This window comes from Euleptes europaea, chromosome 2, assembly GCF_029931775.1.
Source record: "Euleptes europaea isolate rEulEur1 chromosome 2, rEulEur1.hap1, whole genome shotgun sequence".
Classification (NCBI taxonomy): domain Eukaryota; kingdom Metazoa; phylum Chordata; class Lepidosauria; order Squamata; family Sphaerodactylidae; genus Euleptes; species Euleptes europaea.
Window position 1 is genome coordinate 64,494,147 of NC_079313.1, and position 9,962 is coordinate 64,504,108.

At 54.8% G+C, this 9,962-nt stretch overlaps 1 protein-coding gene across 1 annotated transcript; it reads right to left on the reverse strand.

Moving 5' to 3' along the window:
* Positions 1-8,357: 8,357 nt before the first annotated feature.
* On the reverse strand, positions 8,358-9,749 carry FOXD3 (forkhead box D3). The gene has a single exon (XM_056845008.1). It carries the CDS (start codon positions 9,693-9,695, stop codon positions 8,358-8,360), a length of 1,338 nt encoding a protein of 445 aa, XP_056700986.1. The 5' UTR covers positions 9,696-9,749.
* Positions 9,750-9,962: the final 213 nt, after the last annotated feature.

Genomic DNA, 9,962 nt, shown 5'->3' on the forward strand with positions numbered 1-9,962 from the left:
GCCTTCTTCTTTCCTCTTCTTCCTGTAGGACTTAGCTGAACTGATTCCAAGACAAGGAGCTGGGAAACTGAAAGGAAAAATGGCTTGGAGCACTGGTTGAAGTCCTTTGTAGAGACAGAGCAATTTCATGATTGTCTGCTGGGCATCTCCAATAGAACATGCCTGTATGAGGATCCAAAGCTGCATGAAACAGTGACTGATTTGTCTGTCTGTGTTTCCGTCTACTCCAATTAAAGGGCCTGCTTCTCACTCTTATAATGTAGTACTGGGGGAAAGTTCTGGGGTTAAATGTATGCCTTGGTCCTTGACTAAGATGGTGATGCTGACACCTCTAAAGAGGGCGCCCGAAGGAACATGGAGATTCCCATGTTTAACATGGGGCAAACTGGTAGAAGTAGAGATCCCCGGAGAATGGAATTGTACTACCTCCTCCCAAAGCCATTTCCCCACACACAAAAGCAGCTTTCAGGACTTCATGCCAGAGCACACGGCTGAGCTATGAGCCAGAGATTTTGATCTGAACCACTATCTGGCACCATTCATGCTGCCAGTCCCATAGCTGGGACACTTTGGAGTTCTGTTTGGTACTGAACTATCCATTTCTGAAGGTATCAATCATTTCTTCACGAGAGAATAAAACAGCCCTGAGGCTCATTTGCAGTATTGCAGGTAAGAAGAATGTGCGAGTGTCAACATTGTTAAACTTACAAGCACGAGTTTATGCACATTTATTCAGCTGTAAATCCCACTGAATCCAAGGAAGAGTACATACACTTGTAGCCTTATGTGTGAAAAGCAGTCTCAAGGGCTCAGCTGGAATTTAACTTCAGCGTCCCTTGAACAGAAACTCTTTTTCTGAATTACGTTAATGGACTGAATACTAAAAGTCAAACACATGGGCATCAAATATAAAACAGCATATGGGTATATATTTCCCGTTAAAATACATTTCAGGGGCCCCCTGATTTCCATTCATGGGTATTTTAAATGGGACTAGGGCTGACATACTGCATGTACCCTGCGAACTTGGTGAGACATGCATCTTGCACTCAGGGCATGCCTAGTCAGGCTCACAATTTCAAGTCATAAAAACAGCTGTGCCACACTTTATCTCTGTTTCTGTTATTTGCCACAGTAAACACTGCGTTAAGGAAGAATATGCACCCCCAAACACCTGGAGACATGAGCTTGGCTGTGGCTCCCTGGAATTTATCCTGGGTATTCGGCCACACATATCTACCATTGCCACTGCAGTGTTCAATGGTGAATTCATGCTCCATGTAAGGTGACTTCTACCATGAGCTGGTTTCTCTTACATCCCAAAGCACGACATTGGGCCGGTGAAGGATACTGATTTGCATCTTGTATTCCAAGAGGAAACACCGAGAACTACATTCTTCCGATCTATGGCCAAATGCTCTTAGCTGGACAACCATAGAATTTCCTTAGCACTGTTGATCAATATGCTTGTTGCTGTGAAAGCCACTCCTGGGAACCTGTTCCTGTTTTTAAAACATGTGGCCTGGAATGAATTGATTTTCTAGTTTTCTTCCAGTTTCATAGGATTTCATTGTATGATGTTATCCCAGTTATCATCCAGTCATACCTCTTTTCAGGGTAGGAGAAATATTTTTGGCCACTTGCTCTGCTGATTTTTCCTACTGAAAATAATGGAATCACAGCTTGAGAAACCTCTGACCTTTGGATCTTTCAAGACCACTTTAGTCAATTGTCTTCTTTAGAGCTGTACATCTTGAGGGAAGAATTGCTTGTTGTCCTAACAACAACAACAACAACATCTCCCGCCCCTGAAGCCCTAGCAGGCAAGGTGAAGGGAGTTATCCCTGACAAACTAGCTTTCTATACACAGGAAACGTTATCTGTCAGAGAACATTCAGACATACAGTTCATCTGTGTGGCTTCTATGCAGTGCATGTGCATGGCTGGCCTGCACATGCGCAGTCCCAATGTGTGCCTGCATAGAAGACCACCAGATGAACAACAGTTACAGGTAAGTGAAACTCTGTTGTTCATCTGGTGGTCTTTATGCAGTCCCACATTGGGACTGTGCATGTGCAGGCCAGCCATGCACATTCGCAGTCCCAATGTGGGACTGCATAGAAGACCACCAGATGAACAACAGTTACAGGTAAGTGAAACTCTGTTTTTCTCTCCCCTCCCCACACACAACACACAGTTTGAAGGGATACAAAAAAAGTTTGAAGGGATACAAAAGGGATACAAAAAAACAAAAGCTTTATCATTTGATTTGTCTGAGAGCATAACTTGGTCTTTAATATCTGTCCTGACGTGGATTGAATTGTAGAGTTGCAATTCCATACTGTGAGTGGAAGTGTATGTGTGTGTGTGTGTGTGTGTGTGTGTGGGAGTTCCCCACCTCTTCTCTGTGTGACAGGAGATTAGGCCTTTCAACCCTGTGCTTCTATGGCATGTGTTTGTCCATGGGAAGTGCACCCAGCTCTGCTCACCCTGAAGCAGGGTGGATTTTCAAGTGGAGTCATGGGTGGGTGGGTGGAGTAACTATGATGACAAGCAAGGCAGAGTACTTAAAAAGGTGGCACAAATTAAGTTTAGGAAGTTATCATTGATTCAATGCGGGCATTTCAATGCGGGTGAACGTTTCTGAATTTAACAACAACCAAAAAAAACACCAGTTCTTATTTAACTTATCCATCTCTCCTTCTAACAATCCATAGACATTTATACAACAGGCCTGGGTTTGATGGCAGGGTTGTTGGGGGGGGGGGGAATCACTGATTTCTTTGAAACTCCCCCAGGGCCACAGGGCAGCCTCACCTTGGACAGATGCACATGAACGGGGATTGAACTTGGGACCTTTTGCATGCCAGGCAGATGATCTACCATTGAGCCAGGGCCCCTCCCCAGGGCCCTTCTCCTCCTGGATCTCCCCACTCCTTCTGCTCTTCAGGGAGCCATGGCCAGGCCAGTTATCTCTCTTTCCTGCTAACAGTTCATAGACATTTATACAACAGGCGCCTGGGTTTGGTGACAGGGTGTGTGTTTTTTTGTGGGGGGGAGATCACTGAAACTTCCCCTGGGCCACAGGACAGCCTCACCTTGAGCAGAAGCACATGAACACACCACACACTCAGGCCGGCAGCGGCTCTCCAGGGTCTCAGGCAGAGGTCTTTCATAGAATCATAGAGTTGGAAGGGACCACCAGGGTCATCTAGTCCAACCCCCTGCACAATGCAGGAAATTCTGAACGACCTCTGCCCCCACACCCCCAGTGACCCATATTTCATGCCCAGAAGATGACCAAGGTGCCCTCCCTCTCATGATCTGCCTAAGGTTCTAGAATCAGCATTGCTGACAGATGGCCATCTAGCCTTTCACATCACCTACTTGCCCAGTCCCTTGAACTGGAGATGCTGGGGATTGAACCTGGGACCTTCTGCATGCCAAGCTGACGCTCTACCACTGAGCCAGGGCCCCTCCCCAGGGCCCTTCTCCTCCTCCTCCTCCTGGATCTCCCCCTCCGTCTGCTCTTCAGGGAGGCAAGGCCAGGCGAGCTTCCAAGCTGCCCGGCGGAGGCTGTCTTGGATGAGGTCCCCGGGATGGGAAGGAAGGCGCCATTCCCGCGAGGCCAAGCTCCCGGGGAGGCGGCGGGCCAAGGTGGGGGAAAGCCGGGCTGGCTCCCTCCCCGCGAGGCCTTTTCCCTTCTATCCCCGGGGCTCATGGCGGGTCCCCCCTCCAGCAAACCAGCGTCCCGCACACGACAGCAAAAACCGTAGATGCCCTGGCCTACTGCCACGATTGTGTTGCCAGTTGTCTTCTGCAGGGCTGTGCATCTTCAGGGAGGAATTGCCTGCTGATCTAACAACAACGACAAAAAACTCCCTCACCTAGAACTCTAGAAGTCAAGGAGCCATTTATGCACGGGGTTTTTATTTTTATTTTTTTGCCTTGGATTGGCTGCTCTGTAGATGCCCACTTCCCCCATCCGAATTCTCAAAACTCAACAATAAGCCCCCGTGCAGAGTTTTGAGAATTCAGATGGGGAAAATGTGCGTCTAGAGAGCGGCAAGTCCCAGGCAAAGCCTCCCGTGCATAAATGACCAAGGTGAAGGGGTCGGAAGTTATCCCTGACAAATTAGCTTTCTCTATACAGGAAACGTTATCTGTCAGAGAATATTCTGACATGCAGTTCTCTCCCCCCACCACACACACATACACACAGTTTGAAGGGGTACAGTCCAGCAAAAGCTTTATCATTTGCTTTGTCTGATAATTATAACTTGGTCTTTAATCACGACCGGTGATTTGCCTTTGTGTGTCTGAATTCACTCTTCTCTGCTTAAGGATAGATGGGATCACATTCTAGCTGCAACTGAAGAAGTGAGCTGTGGCTCCCGAAAGCTCACACCCTGCCAGAAATTGTGTTAGTCTTTAAGGTGCTACCGGACTCCTGCTCTTTTCTATTGGTCTCTAATATCTGTAGAGTAGCAATTCCATAGTGTGAGGGCATTTATGCAGGGGGTTTTTTTGCCTTGGATTTGCCGCTCTCTAGATGCACATTTCCCCCATCCGAATTCTCAAAACTCAACAATAAGCCCCCATGCAGAGTTTTTAGAATTCGGATGGGGGAAATGTGCATCTAGAGAGCGGCAAATCCAAGGCAAAAAACAAAAACAAAACCCCCCTGCATAAATGGCCCAAGTGTATTACTGTATTATGACGGCCCTTGAATCAGAGCCGCGGTCCTCCTGCCCTCTGCGTATCTGTGTCCTAATATAATGCTATTATCACCATATAGGTATGCGTGTTTAAAACCAACACCCTTCCCTTCGAGGTTAATGAGCATTCCCCCCCCCCCCGATTCTGCCCTTCGGTCCCTGCTTCTCCCGGTTCTCAGACAAAAGGACGCAGCAGAAAAGTCGGGGCGGGGGAGGTCCCGCGGAAAGGCTTCTGCTAGCTCTAACACCCCCCCCCCCCAATTGGGGTCTTGGAGTTATGCGCGGAAATACGAGCGAGTAATTTTATAAGTAACAAAGGCTCAGGAATGGCATGAGCCCCCTGCGCTCCGATGTCACGGCCGGGCCCAGGCTCAGCAGCTCGCGGTGCCTTTCCCCTTTCCCAGGGGGATGGGCTAAATATAGCTGCACACACACACGCACACACTCACATACACACCCCACGGCCCATTTGCTGCCGGCGGAAAGGCCGATTGGCCAGGCAAGCCACCGGCCACGGTGCCAGGCTGCCCCACGCCCAGCCTCGCAGACGCGCTTCGGGGCAGGGGAGGAGCAGGGCCGGTGCCAGTCGTTTGTGCGCCCTAAGCAAGGCTAACTACTTGTGCCCCCCCCCCCATTGCTAACCCATGTTCAAAAACAGATGCCTTGTAGAAAAAATAAAAGCACAGAACTTTTTATAAGACATTATACTTAATTATATCCCATAGCACCGTGGTGGTGCTTCTCTTTAAAAATATAAATTGTCAGTTGCATCCCCCCCCCCCAAGAAACTAATTTGTTTAAAAACGGTGCCCCTGGGGCCAGTTTCTCGCCCTCTGGGGTCTGCGCCCTAAGCGACTGCCTAGTTCGCCTAATGGTCACGCCGGCCGTGGGGAGGAGAGAGGGGACGGGAGGGGAGGCAGAGGCGGCCCCACGGCAGGAGCCCCCGACGCTCGATCGCCGCCTGGGCCGAGGGTCCTTCCGGCCTCCCGGTGTCAAGGCTGAGCAGCGCCGCCTGGCTAAAGTTCACCCCCCCCCCCGCCCCGTCGCCCTGCTTGATTTTCGTGCGCGCATCCCGAGGTCTCGATGTTGACTTAGGGTGGAATAATATTGATGGCTCAGAAGGAGGTTGAGGCTGGGTGGTGAGAGCCGCCACGAAGGAGCTAGAGAAGACTCTGAAGGGTAAGGATGTGTCACTGGCCGCCAAGATCAAGTTAATTCATGGCATCGTATTCCCTATTAGTATGTATGGGTGTGAGAGCTGGACAATGAAGAAGGCGGATAGGAAGAAAGTAGATTCTTTGGAAATGTGGTGTTGGAGGAGAGTGTTACGGATACCCTGGACCGCCAAAAAAACAAATCAGTGGGGTTTAGATCAAATCAAGCCTGAACTGACCCTAGAAGCTAAAACGACTAAACGGAGGCAGTTGTACTTATGAGTTATATTATGAGAAGATAAGAGACACTGGAAAAGACCATCCCGCTAGGAAAAGTTGAGGGCGGCAGGAAAAGAGGACGACCCCACAAGAGATGGATTGACTCCATCAAGGAAGCCACAGCCCTCAATTTGCAAGACCTGAGCAAGGCTGTCAAAGATAGGACATTTTGGGGGGACTTTGATGTATAGGGTCGCCATGAGTCGGAAGCGACTTGGCGGCACTTAACACAACACACACACACACAATCGGGCACAGGGCGAGGCCGCCCTCCTGCCCGCCTGCCTGCCTGCCTGCCAGGGGCGGAGAGCAGCCGGCGACCGGGCAGCCCGGGCCCGCGGAGGCCCTGCTGCAGGGCCGGCGCCTGGCCGAGAGACCGCGGCCGCCGGGGGCCGGAGCCTGCCCGGCCCGAGCCTGGAAGCCCCGCTTCGGGCCCCGCGGGGCGGGAGAGAGAAGGGCGCTGCGGGGGCCTGGGTCTTCGGGGCGAGCGCGACAACGAACCGAAGCCGGCCGGGGCGTTCTCTGAACGTCTCCGGGTGGGCTCCGCGCCCCGGCGCGGCCGTGGAGGTGGTGGGATCGAGCCGGAGCCGATCCCTGCAACATTCCCTGCAATATTACATATTCCTTCTGCTCGATCCACAGATCTCTCCCAGCAGGCATAAGCTGCAGGGACACAGAAAGGGAAATGCAGGTGCATTAAAATTAAAAACAAACAAACAAACAAAAAACAGTAGGCACCACGATCACATTAAACTCAATTCCTGCAAGGGGGGGGGAACCATTTTTTATCGACGTCCAGAGAAGGAAGGTATGGATCCCTTTCTCCCACCCCCCACTCCCAGGCCCTTGACGGCCCTGCCCTGGTCTCAGCGGCGCTCCAGATCTTTGGTTCAATTTCTTAATGAACGAGGAGCGGGTTCCCGAGCGAAGGCACAGATCTGAAGCGAGATTTCTAGAGAAGCCCCCGTCACAAAAAAGAACAGGAATGCGGTTTGTATCGGTAAAAAAAAAAAAAAAGTGGGGGGGGGGGAGAAGAAGCCCAGGGTTTATGGCAGGGAGGAAAATCTAGGTGGAACATTGCAATATCCACAGCGTCTAAAAACAAAATGTGGGCTAGGGAACGGTATGTTTTCCTGATCCGGTTTTAATTCGATTCCATCTAATTCCTCCCCCAATACAAAACAGATTTATTTGTATCCACTTTTTCACCACTGCGGAGAGAAAATATTAGCTATTGAATGGAACGGACCTGGAGTGCTTTATTTTTTTAAAAAGGCACCTTGCTAGCTTGAACGGATATTTTATGTATCTATAAACGCATATCCAATTTATCAAGAATTACAGCTCAAGTCGGGAGACGTTTCTCTCTGGCATTTCGAAGGGGAAACGGGTGAAGGCAGTGAGATCCAGGGGAGATCCTACACTCAGTCGAAGGGAACAGGAATGCCGGGCATCTCCAATCCCCCGGCCGCCCCGGCAGTGCCGCGGTTTCCGACCCAGAGGCGAGGCGAGGGCCGCGGATTTCACCGGCAGCGCCCGGCCGACCGGCCGCGATTCCCCGCCGCCTGGAAATCAGCAAGTCCACACCAAGAACACCCTTTTAAAAATTTATTTACAAAGCTGTGTGTACAACACGAAGGAGTAACATTTAGAATACATATATTCATTCATATATAAACAGACTTCTATAATAGAATGGCAGGGACATTTTCCCTCCTCGATGTTTTCCCGTTTTCCCCCCACCCTCGCTCAATTCCTTGCCATTTCTTTAAAAATCCCCCTTCCCTTTTCGTTCAGGCGCGTTTGGGTTCATTTCGGAGGAAACGACCCAGAAGAATAAGAACCTTCAACAAAAGTGAAAGTTCGGGGCTCCTCGTCCCTCCGGAGCGAGTGGGCTTTAAAATCCTTTTTTCCCCTTCCAGATCTGGACTGTAGTTTAAAAAAATAAAAACCGCAAAGGAAAGTCCGTCATATCTTTACGTTTGGGGCCACCTCCCCATACAAATATGTACAAATCGGTCGCCCCGGGTGGCGCGTGAGGTTTACCTGCCGGGAGAGGCTCGGTGCGCGGCCGCAGAGGGCCAGAGTCCCGGCGGCCAAGGAGTGCCCGCCGCTCGGTCCCCGGGCAGCCCCGCCGGGGGAGTCCCCGCAGCCGTCGGGGCGGAGGGCGGTGGGGCCTGGCGTCCGGGCCCCGCAGCGCGGCTCCCTATTGCGCCGGCCACTTGGCCTGGACGGGGGGCGCGGCGGAGGCGGGCGGCAAGAACTGTCCCGAGATCATGTTCGTGGGCACGCCGAGGATGGGCGCGATGGCCGCCGTGGTGCGGGCCAGCGAGAGGGGCTGGTGGGCCAGCAGGCCGGACTGGACCGAGACGGGCGGGCGGAGGAAGGTCTGGGCCGTCGCGGCCCCCGGCCCGCCGCCCCCGCCGCCGCCGCCCGCCCCGCCGATGATGTTCTCGATGCTGAAGGAGGGCCGGCTGGGCGGCTCGGCCTTCACGGCGGCGGCCCCGACGCCGGCCGAGGCGGCGGCGGCGGCGGCGGCGGCGGCGGCGGCGCTGAGGCTGCTGAGCTGGAGCTGCAGGCTGGGCCCGAGCTGGGCGTTGAAGGCTTTGCGGCCCAGCTCGCCCGAGGGCAGGAGCGGCACGGCGGGGGGCAGCATGGGCCCGACGGGCGGGATGTAGGGGTACTGCAGGGCGGCGGGGTGCGGGTAGGCGCCGGGGGGCAGGCCGTAGGCGCGGCCGTAGGGGCCTGCGGCGGCGGAGGAGGAGGCGGCGGCGGCGGCGGCGGCGGCGAGGCTGTAGGCGCCGAAGCTGTGCATCATGAGCGCCGTCTGCTCGCGGAGCTGCTCCTGCTGGTGCCGCTTGAAGCGCTTCCTGCGGCGCAGGAAGGAGCCGTTGTCGAACATGTCCTCGGACTGGGGGTCGAGGGTCCAGTAGTTGCCCTTGCCCGGGTTGCCCGGCTCGCGGGGGATCTTGACGAAGCAGTCGTTGAGCGACAGGTTGTGGCGGATGGAGTTCTGCCAGGCGGGGAACTTCTCCCGGTAGTAGGGGAAGCGGTTGCTGATGAACTCGCAGATGCCGCTCAGCGTCAGCTTCTTCTGCGGGCTCTGCAGGATGGCCATGGTGATGAGCGCGATGTACGAGTAGGGCGGCTTCACCAGGCTGCTCTTGGGCTTGCCGGAGCCCGACGCCGCCCCGGGCCCCGACGACCCCCCGACGCCGCCCCCGCCGCCGCCGCCGCCCTCCTCGGCCGCCTTCTCCTCGACGGGGCTGCCGCTGCCCGAGCTCGCCTCGCACGCCGCCGCCGCCGCCTCCTTGGCCAGCAGCAGCTCGGCCGCCTCGTCCAGGGCCAGCTGGGCCGGCAGCCCCGCCGGAGGGCTGCCCCCGCCGCCCCCGCCGCCGCCCTCGGCCTCTCCGCCGCCGCCGCCCCCCTCGCGCTCCTCCGGGCCCTCGTCGCCTTCGCCCACCACGTCGATGTCCACGTCTTCGGCCGTCAGCACCGTCTGGCCGGACATGTCGCTGGCGCTCAGGCTGCCCGACAGGGTCATCCCCGCTCACGGGAGGGTGGGCCGCGACGGCGAGGGGGGATTAAGAGGGGGACGCGCCGGCCGGGGGGACTCCGGGAGCCACGCCGCCCCCCGCTCCGGTCCCAACTCCGACGCCGCTTCTCCAACAGGTAGGGAGCGGGGCTGGCGGCCGGGGGGCTCCCCCTCCCTCCCCCTCGCGTCCCTCCCCCTCGCCTCCTTCCTCCTCCTCCTCCTCTCCTAGCTGCCGGCCTGGGCGCCTTCTTCTTCCCCAGCAGGCATCCGGGAGCG